The 14,046-nt window shown below is 34.6% G+C and overlaps 4 protein-coding genes and 1 pseudogene across 5 annotated transcripts; all 5 read left to right on the top strand.

The window, feature by feature from the left end:
* Nucleotides 1–1,934: 1,934 nt before the first annotated feature.
* On the top strand, nt 1,935–3,757 carry LOC147941408 (E3 ubiquitin-protein ligase SINA-like 4). The gene is made up of 2 exons (XM_087456380.1): nt 1,935–2,256; nt 2,915–3,757. Exons 1-2 carry the CDS (start codon nt 1,972–1,974, stop codon nt 3,605–3,607), a joined length of 978 nt encoding a protein of 325 aa, XP_087312506.1. The 5' UTR covers nt 1,935–1,971; the 3' UTR covers nt 3,608–3,757.
* Nucleotides 3,758–4,770: 1,013 nt separating this feature from the next.
* Nucleotides 4,771–6,333, top strand: LOC104750448 (E3 ubiquitin-protein ligase SINA-like 2). 2 transcript variants are annotated; one of them, XM_087456587.1, is made up of 3 exons: nt 4,771–4,941; nt 5,403–5,901; nt 5,974–6,333. In XM_087456587.1, exons 1-3 carry the CDS (start codon nt 4,816–4,818, stop codon nt 6,096–6,098), a joined length of 750 nt encoding a protein of 249 aa, XP_087312713.1. In that variant the 5' UTR covers nt 4,771–4,815; the 3' UTR covers nt 6,099–6,333. The 2 variants fall into 2 exon arrangements, with proteins under 2 accessions (XP_087312713.1, XP_087312712.1); XM_087456586.1 differs by having other exon boundaries at nt 5,403–6,258.
* Nucleotides 6,334–7,129: 796 nt separating this feature from the next.
* On the top strand, nt 7,130–7,795 carry LOC104773779 (uncharacterized). Its single transcript, XM_010498430.2, has one exon. The coding sequence runs from the start codon at nt 7,130–7,132 to the stop codon at nt 7,793–7,795; it is 666 nt and encodes a 221-aa protein (XP_010496732.2).
* A 264-nt stretch (nt 7,796–8,059) lies between these two features.
* On the top strand, nt 8,060–8,563 carry LOC147941407 (E3 ubiquitin-protein ligase SINA-like 2 pseudogene; annotated as a pseudogene).
* A 3,901-nt stretch (nt 8,564–12,464) lies between these two features.
* Nucleotides 12,465–14,002, top strand: LOC147941406 (E3 ubiquitin-protein ligase SINA-like 2). Its single transcript, XM_087456787.1, has 2 exons — nt 12,465–12,627; nt 12,874–14,002. Exons 1-2 carry the CDS (start codon nt 12,508–12,510, stop codon nt 13,777–13,779), a joined length of 1,026 nt encoding a protein of 341 aa, XP_087312913.1. The 5' UTR covers nt 12,465–12,507; the 3' UTR covers nt 13,780–14,002.
* Nucleotides 14,003–14,046: the final 44 nt, after the last annotated feature.

The raw sequence follows: 14,046 nt of genomic DNA, 5'->3' as shown, positions 1-14,046 counted from the left end.
CAAATGTGTGTATTAAAAGGGTTATAGGGGTTCTCTGTGATAACAAATTAAAGTTCAGGATTACTGAAAACAATCCGACTCAGTTTTTTTAATAAATAATAATAACATAATTAAATATTCATAAACCATAAAATTTAAATATAACTAACTAACAAAGCATCAAAAACCAAACATACATAGGGAAAGACATATTAAACCAAATACAATAAACTAAAATATAATATCAATCATAACCAATAAAAACCATTAACCTAACATGCTTTTAAACCAGGTTCCAACATAAATAATTAACCAATAATACAACAGAGACCCTAGATCATTCTCCTCCTCATCGCCATGATTCCATGATACACATTACCTGCACCGCAAATACAATAAGATGCATGAATATTACCAAAAATACCCAGTGAAACGATATTCCCATATACGAGCTATACACACAAGTAAATCAAGAGTACAATCACAAATAAAACATAACAAACCAGTCATTATACATAACACCGATAACACATTCACTACACCTAATAATTTTGGTATTTCATTAAAAGAAAGTTATTGTTTAATTATGAATTCTACTTTAATTGATTTTTGTTAAATAGACGAATAATTAATTTTCACATGCCGATTTCGTTTGTGATAATTATCTAGAATAGTTAATTATCGTTTGTTAGTCTGTGCATTATATAAGATTCTTATCTCTATTTTTGTTGAGTTATGAAAATTTATATTCATTTTATGAGTTTTAAAATTAAAAAAAAATATTTATGTTCAAATATATGTTCTTATTTGCTAAACCAAATACTGTTCAGATTTTTATAAACTTAAAGCTAAGTTGAAGCCACTTACTACAACATAACTATATGGAAATCGATGCTCGTTGAGCTGAGAGGGCAAGAAAGATTGCTCTCAACAAAAGCAAGAAGGCTTCGAAAGCCTCAGCAAAACTTAGTGATGGTGCCAGCAACAAGACACCAAAATCGAAATCCCACAGGTCCAAACTCCTCAACGCCATGTGAGAGGCATGAATGAAGAAGAAGAAGAAGAGGCTTTTGTCTTTTAATTCTCTTGTTTATAAAAAATACTTTAATATACTCTAATGTCGTCTTTTCTATGTTTTGGTCTGTATGTCTCAACACGTTGTAGCTTTGGTGATTCATGGTTTTCTCATTATATGAAATGTCAACCGCAAGTAATTTGACTTGTGACAATAAAAAAAAAAAAAAAAAAAAAAATCAGTTGGCTTTTCAAAGCTGGCACTTTGCAATTTTATGACACATGTGATAAGATAAATTCATTTTCTGAATAAACAAATTTTAATAGTTCACTAATATGTACACCAGATCCATTGATAAAATGTCTACTAGATCTAGTGCATCAAGTAATACATAGTTTGATTTTTAACATTTGTATCATTTTTAAAAAATCTGCAAGGTAGACAATACGTTATCAAAGAGAAAATAAACATAGGAGGGTTCAATGGATCTCCTCTATTGAATCACAATATATAGAGAATAGACAACATAGTTAACAGAAAAGATGTTATCCATAAACGACAACGGCTAAATTTGATCGATTAGAAAAATGTGTAAATTTAGTTAACTAGGTAATATTTTTATGTTTATGTCAATTCAAAAGAATGGATGTTTGAATTGTACATGGTTAAAATGGATGTGGCACACGACAAGAAAGAGATTAAACGGAAAATAGCATTGATCACACGGTACCTACTTTTGATTGCATTATTTAAAAAGTTTCACTATACAACAATAAAGTTTAGAAACAAAAAAGTGAGGTTCCCAAGTTAGTCCGGAACCCAAAACCAAAGGACTTTTCGAATTCGGGTTTTTTTACACAGCCTTATTTCGGGTTCCGGGCCGGGCTTTTTTTACCCACGCAACATCCTTACACGCATGCATAAATGCCAATTAAAAAGGGAACTCGATCCGTCAGTGTGAGGTGGTGCCGAGAGAGATGATGAAATTGTCTAGACGCAACTACGGAAGAGGAATCAGCCACCGTATCTCCACGAAGAGGCGACGACTTCCTTCTGTTTCCACCGACGACTCAAGTTCTATGCAAGAAGAAGACGAAAAGACACTTGTGGTGCTTAGTGATGATAGTGATTCTGACGAAGATATAACTCTCCAATCAAGCAAACGCCGGATTAGTTCATCACCCAAATCCGTAACTCTGCCCAGTTCGAATGTTCTTGACTGCCCCAATTGCTTCGAGCCTTTGACAAAACCAATCTATCAGGTTCGTTCCTTTCTTTAAAAAAAATTAGGATTTGGTGAAATTGCAAATGAGAGCCATTCACTTATGTTAAAAGGTCACAACTTTGTCTCTTAATTTGTTAAGCTAAGTTCAAAGGTAACAACTCTATGTCCCAATTGTTTGAGAAGCTAATATAGTTTGCTTTCTAGCTAGTGTTGCTGTTTTGTTTTTAGGTCAACGAGTTTCACTTTAGCCAGTGTTGCTGTTTTGTTTTTAGGTCATTGAGTTTCACTTTTGCTAGTGTTGCTGTTTTGTTTTTTTAGGTCAATGAGTTTCACTTTAGCTACTGTTGCTGTTTTGTTTTTAGGTCAATGAGTTTCACTGTAGCTAGTGTTTTTTTTTTTGCTAAGCGAGTAAATATCATATAAATGAAAAGAGTTTGGTTTTACAAAATGATGACCCAAAAGTTTTGGTTCCTCGGCAAAAATTAGGATAAAAAAGCGAGGGAGCAAAATAACAAATTCAAGCCAATGATTACTTCAACTGTAGCTAGTGTTGCTGTTTTGTTTTCGGGTCAATGAGTTTCACTTTAGTCAGTGTTGCTGTTTTGTTTTTAGGTCAATGGGTTTCACTAAAAAGTGGAAAAATCGATTCTTTTTTAGCTCTGTGCTAACACTTTGTGTTTTTATTGCGTTTTTAGTGTAACAACGGGCATCTAGCTTGTTTCGTGTGCTGCATCAAATTGAAGAAGAGATGCTCGTTCTGCAAATTGCCTATTGGCGATGTTCGATGCAGAGCCATGGAGAAGGTCATAAAAGCAGGGCTAGTCTCATGCTCAAATGCAATGTACGGGTGTAAAGAGAGCACCCCCTATGGAAACAAATTACTAAGCCATGAGAGAGTGTGTGTTTTCGTGCCATGTTCATGCCCCGTTAAGGATTGTAACTACATTGGCTCCTACAAGGATCTCAACAACCATTTTCGTGGTGCACACAAACGGAGTCTGGGTTACATATTCGGCTTGGAGCTGAGACGTTCTATAATATTCTGCTTGGAGCAGGACGTTAGTGATCAGATGGTCATTTTTCAAGAAGAGAAAGAAGGTGATGTGATTGTAGTTGAAAGTTTCACCGGATCAGAAGGGGTGTATGTGACTGTGAGCCATATAGCGCCTACTGTTCCGGGAGTGCGCAAATTCTCCAGCAGCCTAGCCAGAATCCAAGAGCATAGCACACTAAGGCTGGGGTTGCGGGTGAAGAATATTCAGAAATCGAGAAAGCTAGAAGAGCAGCCTGAAGATGACTTTCTGTTGATCCCATCTTATATGTTGAGTGGTGTTCATATTAAGATGGAGATTAGCATCGGCATTGAAGATGCCTATGTTCATATCTGAGATATGTTCGGTCAGTAGAAGTAGGGAACTCTGTTAGGTAATGGGTCATTGAGTTTGGTTTTGTAGTTTCATGCATTGCATTTACAATGAGTTATCATAATTTATGGAATAGACATTTCCATCCTCTAATAACAGTTTTTTTGCATTGCATATATGAACTTCCGAAGGACCAAACAACATCTCCTCAATTTCTTGTTAACTAGAGCTGCTTTTCGAATCATGTAATGCGCTTGAACATGAATTAGATACTTAGATGACAAAAAGGATATATTACATTATGTTTCATTGCAATCGAAGAACAAATTACAATCATTAAATAAAAAGTGCCTAAATTTTCTTATCCTTAGCTTTATATCAACACAAGTATCACACAAATTTCTCTACCATCCATGTAAGCAAACACAATTTTTAATGATTATCAACAACAACAACAAAAAAGAAGGAAATATTAAATATTAAATATTTTGTTGATTTTTATTTATTTTTCTATGATTTTGATGATTTGGGTGAATTTGGTGAAATAGTTATGATTTATCATAAATTTCTCCCAAATTTGTTTAAAATTTTTAGATTTAAATTTTGCATTTTTAAGTAAGCATATTTACTAAAATCTCTTACATTTTTAAGTCTCCTTTACAGTTTTGTTCACAAAGTTAGAATCCGTTTAAGTCACTCAAATTTGATTTTTTTTGTCAACCATCGGATCACAACAGGCCGACCCATTAGTCAAATCCTTACATTCGTAGGGAGCGGGACTCGATCTCTGGTGTGATGGTGTCTTGTGCATTAAGAACTTACCGTTGACCATTGCACTAAAATCACTTTACCAAATTTGATTTGTTAAACTGACTTAAACTAATATTTTGTTGATTTATTTGATTTTATATGTTAAATTGAAAACATACAGTAGATTTTTGTGCGACTAAAAGAAATATATAATAAACCACTTTTCTGAAAAAAATTACGAGTGAATTATTTTATTTGATTATAAAAAATACTTTAAAAAAATGAAAATAAGTAAAAAAAAAATATTAATAAACACATTCAAGTGCATAGATGTTACATTACGTTGTAAATGGATAAGGGTTAGAGAATTTGTTGTCATTAGATATTTTAAAGTCGGACCCAAACGGTGCGATAGAAAAATACACACAAAAAAAAAATTAGGGCTTATCTCCTTCTCACATTTCCAAGGGCAGACATAACCAATGGTGGACGACACAAACGTCGCTAGAGACGCATCGAGCAGCCACCCTACCAAGGAAGAACTAGAAGCAATGTTTGAAAGCTTCAAAAATTCCTGGTGTGACGAAGTCATGTTTCCTGTCTCTCAGGTCTTTCACGCCTCCTTTTTATAATCCGATATATATAGTTGATTCTAACAGTGGTTTGTGATACATCACTTTTCCATTTGATTGAATTTGCAAATGACTCCTGTGGAAGATTGGTAGAAGAAATATAATGGATAATTTCTTTTCCTAAGTAGAGCCTAGAAGTTTGAGTTCGAAATCGATATATCTTCTTAGATTCTGGACTAGATATGGTTGATAAGACCAAGACAAATGTTTACAACTAATCTCACCATTCCTTTTGTCTTACTGATGATAATTTCCTCTCTAGAAAACATATGGATTACGGATTAGGCTTGGTTAGTTTTCTTTTCTTTTTGTTATTTGTGAGTTGACAAGTTAAATATGCATTGGTACATTTCTTTTCAAAAGACTACTCGTTGCAGCTAACTTTGTGATTGGTAAATATATTATTCTTAACTAACTTTGTGATTTTTGCATTTCAGTGTATTTGTGGACATATAACATGCTTCTTGTGTTGTACTAAACTAAGGAACAAATGCTCTCACTGCAATTTGCCCATTGGTAGAAACCGATCTGGAAAAGTGGAGAGAATCATGGAAGGAGACTCTTTCCTGTGCCAAAACACCAAACATGGCTGCACCATGAATTTCAATGATGACAAAGAACTATCAGTTCATGAGAAGGAATGTTTTTTTGCTCTGTGCTATTGTCCTACACCTAACTGCAATTACAAGGGCGTGTACAATGATCTCAATAGTCACTACTCTGATAATCACAGACACGAACCTACACAGTTCTGGTGTACAAAATCCATTTGGGCATGGCGAGACTTTGCAGTCATTCAGAGGCATATAGATGGTCCATTGGTTGTTGTCATATATTTAAAGAAGCCACAAGGTTTATATCTGACAGTGAACTGTATTGCACCTTCTGCTCCGGGAGTTGGAGAGTTGTCCTACGATATCTCATGTTCGATCGAAGGTAACACTATGAATTTTGGATCGTCGGAGATGAATAGGGTTCCGAAATTGAGCTTCGAAACTCTGGGAACAGACTTCATGTTGGTTCCTAACTTTTTCTTGGTTAAGTGTCCTACATCAAATATGGTAATTCGCATACGAGAAAAAGATGAAGAAAATGTTGATGAAGAAGTAATCAGCTTATACAAACCATTGTAGGCCGCTCTTCTGGTACCCTTATGATAAATTTATGATGTTTCTTCTAAACAAATATTTCTTATGGCTCATTGTTTAACTTAATTGTAAACGAGTACAATCATCACTATACTAGGCTACATGTTTATTTGGGCATGATAATTCAAAGACATTCTTGTTCAAATTCGTCTGTGTTTTTTTTTTTTGTAGTATTTATTGTGTAGTTTATTTAAAGTATTTTAAAAATATATAAAAAAAACTCAAGATATATACTAAATATTACTCACTGATGAATACAAAACTTTTATCTCATGTAAGGTCTCTTCCTCCAAGAAGACATCTTAAATGTAATGTTGTTGATGTTTGTAATGAGAGAAGAGTGTTAGCAACATAAGAGTGATGGTTGGTTGGCTCTGGTCTTATGTTGCTATCAAAGAGAACATATCTGTTTATAGTGGGATTTGGGATAAGTTTCTTTGGTTGGAGTACGAGCAATTTCAAGGGTTTTAGCGGCCTTGGATATTTTTGGAAGTTGATGCATTACAATAGCTCAACATACGAAATTTAGAATTCATTAATGTCATATTCGAATCTGATGATAAGTGGTTGATTAAAACTCGAGCTTATAAACATTCTTCAAATTCATATTTTTGATGAACCTTTAGAAAAACTAATCATAATACGAGTTTTACTTTTCTACAATAACTGAAAAGAACCTTTTAATATGATATAGAGTCATTTACACTCCCTAAAGAAGACATGAAATGTTAATGGTTCGTGGGTATTATTGGTATTCCGTTCTAGAGTTTGGTGTGTAAGGACGGATTTGGGAAATTATTTATGAAAATATTTCTGTAAAAGTGTTTTTTTTTAAAGTTAGAAATAAATCTACAAATAGTTGAACAAAATTTAATTAGATTGAACAATTTGTTGAATTTAAATGGTATTGACAAAATTAGGAGATACGAAATTAACTTTTATATTAAAAATGAGAAACATGTATAAGAGACAACGATAAAAATTTTTTTACTCTCAAGTCTCAACAAGGCAAAATCATGAGTAATCCCGACGAGATAAAACTGAATTCTGAGGAAGAGAAACATGAAAGTTCTGACGACAGTGGCTCTCAGTCTGTTCTGGCCGTGCCGGCATTGAGTCTCGCTGAAAGTTTTAATGTGGATGAAACCATCCGTAAAGAAGCCGCCGTTGCGGCAAAACTTATTGTTGATGCTGCTAAAGAAGCCGCGGGGAAGAAGGATCAACCTGTGAGTGGAAAAGGTGGCTTTGATGGGGCTCCCAAAAATAAGATCAAAATCGGACGACCACGTGTCTTAGTGGAAGCTCTTGCCGGAGCGTCTGGATCTACAGCCGTCGCTTCCACCATGGACAAAGAGCCAATTAAAAAGGCTAGAAAGAAAGGGTCGACGCAATTGAACAACCCTCCTCAAGGTCCTCCCACATGTAAAGCATTCTCTGGACACTTAAGCCTGCACAAAGATCGTGGTTATCAAGGTTTCCTTCCTCCACCAACATTTAATGCGGCTGAGGAAGGATTTGGTGGTGGAGGGTCTAGTTCAGGCACTAGAGGGTTGGAGATTGATCTGAATGTTGATCCAGTGGAGGAGGACGAAGGAGGGAGTGCATCTGGTGTTACTCCAAAGTTTGATCTCAACAGGTCACTACCAGAAGAAGACGGTAAAGAGGATGATAAAGCCAAGTGAAAAGCATGCTAAAACGTTTCAATTTTCAATTTTAAGTATTTGATTTCAATAATGTGCATGTGCGCATGCAAATACTCTTCCTTCGTAACATTGTTTTCTTCCGTTTGTTTCTTTGAATTATTCAACTATGCTATTGATGCTTCATAGTTTATATTATTTTCATTGAAACTGTAAGAATGTAATAAGATTTTTTACATTTGACAACAACGTTGCAATGAATAAATCGTTCGCTAAAAACAAGTATTCAATCTATGCTATCGATCCATGAAGTTCTCTTATGGCAAAGAATTAGTCCATGAGAAGGAGTGCTGTGTTTATATGTGCTATTGCCCTGCACCAGATTGCAACTACAAGGGCATGTACAAGAATCTCTACCGTCATTACTATGCTAAACACGAGGCTAATTGCTCAAGGTTTACGTGTGGCCAGTACGATGTCGCATGGTTACGCATCAGTAAGAAGATATTAGTCCTTCTGGAATATGAAGATGGTCCATTAGTTGTTGTTCAGTGCTTCAAGGCGGCACATGGTGTGTATGTGACTGTCAACTGTATATCACCTTCTGTTCCAGGTGTTGGAGAATTCTCTTATCGTCTCATCTACCAGAGGGGAAGTGAAAGTGTGTCGTATGAATCCAAGATGAACAAGATTAAGAAAATAAGCTTCGAAACTCCTTTGGAGAATTACATTTTCATTCCTTATTGGTCCCTGGATAAGAGCTCTATACTAAAGATGGCAATTCGCATTCGTAAATTAGGAGAAAAATAAGATGAAGACGCAGAGTAGTAGGTCGTTGAGTTCATCAGAGGCCTAGCTAGTACTGTAATTCCGATGTTATTTTTTTTTGTTATATTTTTTTTTTTTCTGTTGCTGCTTTTATCCATGAACTCTAAATTCTCTAAACTCATATTTTAATAGTCTTATTGTTTTAATTAATGTTTCTTTCTTTCTCTAACCATCCATTATACTAATACTTCTCTTTGTTCTCATAGTTAATTAACAATTAATAATTAACCATCCATTATACTAATATAGTCCATTATAGTTAATAATTTCTCTAGCACTTCTCTTTCTGGGAGGGTTGTATATGTAGATGTTGTGCTATGGAAAGGTAAAGGAGATAAAATTAAACATATTCAACTCGAAAGTACACAAATCACTGGCCATCAATCTTTATCTACTGTCTCAGACTCTACTCACAATAGAAGGCGGAGCTTCCTTGCCTGCTACAGTGCTATGTCTTTAAAGCATGGTGACCTTAAAGCATGGTGACCATCCAAACTCAGCAACTACTCTAACCCGATGAATTGACAAACTAGTAAGGAGTCAGTCTCATCAATTGAAGCTTTAGGAGACAAACGTTATATCAAGGGACTACAACTGTGGTTTGATTCTAGAAGTTAAATCTTTTCAAGTTTCATTTTTTATTTATTTTTTGAATTTTTGATATAAAAATGTTATTTTTTCTTTGAGTTTAATTTAACATTACATGCAAATGAAACTTAACCTTATAGCTTTAAAATCTAACACTTTCGTATTTTAGCTTTTACAAGTGAACAACCGTATTATCAAAACATTTAAAGAATCCTGTGTTATATATATATAAATATATATATATATATATATATATATATATTGTACCATGTATAGTCGGATTCTTTGGCTAAATTAGCCATTCATTCCTTTGTTGGTATGCAATGTGTCCTTAATTAAAGGTTTTGAAATAATTGTTGACCAAAAAACAAGAAAGAATTCTTTTCAAATAAGAACAAAAAGTTATTGTATCTTTGCAAAAAGTATGTGTCCTTATATTTTAAAATTATTGGTGACCAAAAATAAAAAAAAAAATCAAATATAATTTATCTACTAGGTCAATATAATCTGGTTGGTTCTTTGCGCCTAGTTTTGGTGTAGAACAAAAAAGTTATTTATGATTTTCCGAAACACTTCCATATTATTATTAATAGTATTACGGTATTAATCATTTTTTAATCTCAAGCAGGCCAATAAATCTTGAAATCCTGGACATCATAATTACATTGTGTCTCCCATACGAACAATTCATAAACACAAACAATTAGGATTCTACTAAAAAGGTTAGAATTCCTTTAGGAAAGATCATGGAGACTTCAAGTACAACGCGAGAGAGAGAGGTCACGGGTAAACTTAAAAAAAATGAAGGAGCAGAAGAATCGAAGTGATGACGAGTTGAGTACCAATTGTGCCAAAATAATTAAAGGGGGAGTGCTAACGCCTTAATGATAATTGAGTTTTTTTTTTTTTGGGTAAGCTTAATGATAATTGAGTTTAGGCTTATGTTATTTTATATACCTGTATTATTAAGTGTGTTATAAAGTCAAAAGGTATGTGTTAATCTTGACTTGTTACGAACCGTTGTTAGTTTAGGAACTTGCAATGGTTGTGTTCGTGTCTTTTAGAAAAACAGTATGAGTTGGATGTTGTTTTCTTGTGAATAATAGAGAATTTTTCCTCATGAAGCAAAACTGTATCAGGAAGTTGAGTTGTAAGGGTCGTCGTCGGAAACAGTCGGAAGTTGGTTTCTCCTCCGTTTATATCACGCCTTGGCAGTATCGTCGTCTCTCTTTGTATCAGTTCCTATAGCTGATCGAGTTCCATACAGCGTAATCTCTAATCGAACCTCATCAATCCAGAGTCTCTTTTTTTTCTTTTTCTTTTTTAGTTATCAAACTTTTTTTTGAATATGCCACTTTTGTTTTAAATCCAACAACCTAGCTATAAAGTTTAAACATTTTTATAATTAGGAATTGAGCGAGTTAAAGATACTTCATAAATATTTTCCTGAATCTGTAAATTCGAGAACTAAAAATATTCAAAGTAAACTTGCTAAACAGAATGCAAGAAAGCACGCAAAAACTAATTTATTTCTTTCATTGGCAAAATGACTATCATATTCGGAATTTGATGTGTGATGTGTTGATTTTCAAAGTAGGTATTTTTGTTTGTAACTTCGACTATGCTTCAAATTTGGAGAAAACAAATTGTTGGTCTACTTTAAGATTTCTTTTACAGAGATTGTAGGTTTACAATGTCCTCTTAAAATCTTATGCTTAGAGTTGAGCATAATCAAATCTTTTGCTAGCTTAGATTGAGCAATTTGGTAATACAATTAATTTCTCGTAAATGATTAATTTTAACAATTCAAATCAGAAAAATTTAAGAAACCAGGATACTAGTTGATGAAAAAAAAAACTAAGAGAAATTAATGTGGAAGAGTTTGCAGGGAACGTCAATTTATCTCTTATGGAAATAAAGAAACTCACCAAGACCTCACAAATCACAATATAACTTCAAGACCATCGTGTGACCTAATACTCGAAATCAAGAATCTCACCTGTTGTCGAGTTTATCCGCTCTCTAGGGAACAAAGGGTTACTCATCCAAATATGTCGGTCCTAGGCTCCTAGCTACTTGTGGTTTGAAAATTTTCAACCTTAACTAGCTTGTGAGGTCTACTTTATATACATAAATGAATCGGAAGACACTGAATCTAGCAAACAATCTCGAGAGACAGAGTCAATGGTTGAATTATAAGAAAGATTGAGGTCAATCAAAACATAAAAGGAGTTGTTCTTATAGGCTAGTTGTTCGTATTTCACAAAGTTAGCTTTCAAGGTTAACTCAACATGTGAACCTGACTCTGTGAGAATATAAATACTGTTGCGTAATGCTTATTATATTGGTCTCATAAAATACTATCGACAGTGCTAGTTTACCATGTACTGGATCATGCTTTAAAAGAGAAAATTTGAATATGCAGGTGAAATGAGAGTATATGTACGGATCATGCATGATGACTCCTCTCTATGTTGTGCTTTGCAGCTCAAGATGTGTTGCTTAAATTCAAGCTTAATTATGATGCAAATTCAACACTAGTATGAATATATCTGAAGCTATAGTGCGTATTCGTCTTGGATATATGCATTCATATGAGGAAAAATAATGGCCAATATACTCAAGTGCTTCTAAATATTTCCTGAATGTGAAGGTTTCACTTATGCCATATTGCAATGTAGTCTTCAGATGTATAGTAAATATCCCCCGTTAAGATTTACAAATTAGAAATTCAAAGAAGATGCCAAAAGAAACTCAACTTGTATATATCCCTTTGATGAGACTGAAACTTTCTCATTTGATCAGATCACAGCATCAACAAACTCTAGAGATTCTACTCCACCATTTTTTTTACATGGCAATGATCGATGGTGTTTCTGTTTTCTGTTTAATTTGATGATGAGTAAACCAATTTTTACTTTTTATGTTCTACAAATCTCTCAAGATCACCCTAAATTTGTTTCTTTTATAATTGAACCGATAATGTAATATATGTAAATTTCAAAAATAATTTACATTAAAAATTAGAAACATAAAAATATATGTGAAACAAAATGTAAATATCCAACTTTTCGTTTATGTAAAAGGAAACATATCAAAATGAAGAGACTAGATAAGATTTAGTGATAACGTTAAGCGGATTAGTCATCCACAGACCACATACGAATTGTGTGAATCTAATCTTAACTTTAAAAAACGTTTGGGCGGGATATTATTAGGAAATAAGGGTTTTCAACGCACCCTTTGCTTCTGTATGTATATATAAGTAGCAAAGAACAACCTGATCTCTGGAGAAGCATCGAGCAGCCGCCTCAAAGAAACAAAAAAAACTTGTATCCATGGATAACGCTGGAGGAACTTCAAGTGGTGACGTGATGGCACAATATGGGAAGCTATTCGAACTTGATCTGCTGGACTGCCCAGTCTGTTGCCTGCCACTGACGAGTCCTATCTTTCAGGTCTCTCTTCTTCTTCTTCCTTGTTTGTATTTTTTTTTTGTTGGTAACAAAATAATGATTGCATGTACTCACGAGTCGTCCTAGAAAGATTGCTTTTGTTGATATGAGAGTTTAGGATAACATTGATTGGTGTAAACAGTGATTCGTATAGGTAAACATAAATGTAATCTTGACTGCAATTGCTTAGTTTCTCTTTCTCTATACAATTTTGATAATATTAACTAACTCTGAGCTTTTACATCTCAGTGTCAAATTGGACACATACAATGCTACAAGTGCTATAAGAGACTGCTGAGGTATAAGTGCCCTTCCTGCCCTTTGCCGGTTGGTAACATTCGATCAAAACTCGTGGAGAGGATCGTTGAAGCTGTTATTATCTCTTGCCCTAATGCTAGACTTGGCTGCACCAAGAAGTGGTCTTATAGCAAAGACGGCAGAGAATCATCCCATCAGAAAGAATGCAGCTTCACTCTCTGCTACTGCCCTGACCCAAACTGCTATTACACCGGGGCTTACAAGGATCTCGCCGCTCATTTCATCGCCAAACACAAAGCTAATTACTCAAAGTTCAGGTCTGGCCAGACCGATGACGCATCATTACGCATCAGTGAGAAGATTTTAGTCCTTCAAGAAAATGAAGATGGTCCATTGGTTGTTGTTCAGTGTTTGAAGGGAGCACATGGTGTGTACGTGACGGTGAACTGCATAGCACCTCCTACTCCACGTGTTGGGGAGTTCTCTTATCGTCTCCTCTTCCGGAGTGGAATTCATGATGTGGCGTATAGATCCAACGAGATGACCAGGATCCAGAAACTTAGCTTCGAAACACCTGTGAAAAATTACATGTTGATTCCTTATTATTTACTGGAGGACGTCTCTATACTGAAGATGGAAATTAGCATTGGCGGAATAATAATAGAAGAAGGTCAAGAAGCAGAAGAAGATGATGATTATGAGAGCAATGATGATGATGATGATGATGATGATGAAGGAGAATCTGATGATGGCGATGATGATGGGAATGATGATGGCGATGATGACGACAATGATGATGACAATGATGATGGAGATGATGATGGCAATGATGATGGAGATGATGATGGCAATGATGATGAGGAGGAGGAGGAGGAGGATGAAGAGGGAGAGGAGTAATTAGCAGTTCATATATGTTGTATTAGGTCGTTGGGTTCATATATCAGTGGCCTAGCTAGTAATGTATTTCCGGTGTTTTTTTCTTTGTTGTTGTTGTTGTTCCTGTTGTTGCTGCTGCTTTCACCCATGAACTCTCTCTAAACTCATATTTTAATGGCCTTCTTGTTTTATTAATGTTTGTTTCTTCTCTTTGTTCTTATAATTAATTAAGCAATATATTTTTTATTGTGGGAGGGTTGTGTACTATGGATGTTGTGCTATGGAACG

The sequence above is a fragment of the Camelina sativa genome, chromosome 7, assembly GCF_030686135.1.
Source record: "Camelina sativa cultivar CO46 ecotype springtype chromosome 7, ASM3068613v1".
Classification (NCBI taxonomy): Eukaryota; Viridiplantae; Streptophyta; class Magnoliopsida; order Brassicales; family Brassicaceae; genus Camelina; species Camelina sativa.
This window is presented reverse-complemented; position numbering and strand designations above follow the sequence as displayed.

Excerpts from the sequence above, each read along its gene's own strand:
- LOC147941408 (XM_087456380.1), top strand. The coding sequence starts at position 1,972 with ATGATGAAATTGTCTAGACGCAACTACGGAAGAGGAATCAGCCACCGT. Across the intron at positions 2,257-2,914 it reads TGACAAAACCAATCTATCAG|TGTAACAACGGGCATCTAGC; the intron begins GTTCGTTCCTTT and ends TTGCGTTTTTAG.
- LOC104750448 (XM_087456586.1), top strand. The coding sequence starts at position 4,816 with ATGGTGGACGACACAAACGTCGCTAGAGACGCATCGAGCAGCCACCCT. Across the intron at positions 4,942-5,402 it reads TCATGTTTCCTGTCTCTCAG|TGTATTTGTGGACATATAAC; the intron begins GTCTTTCACGCC and ends TTTGCATTTCAG.
- LOC104773779 (XM_010498430.2), top strand. The coding sequence starts at position 7,130 with ATGAGTAATCCCGACGAGATAAAACTGAATTCTGAGGAAGAGAAACAT.
- LOC147941406 (XM_087456787.1), top strand. The coding sequence starts at position 12,508 with ATGGATAACGCTGGAGGAACTTCAAGTGGTGACGTGATGGCACAATAT. Across the intron at positions 12,628-12,873 it reads TGACGAGTCCTATCTTTCAG|TGTCAAATTGGACACATACA; the intron begins GTCTCTCTTCTT and ends TTTACATCTCAG.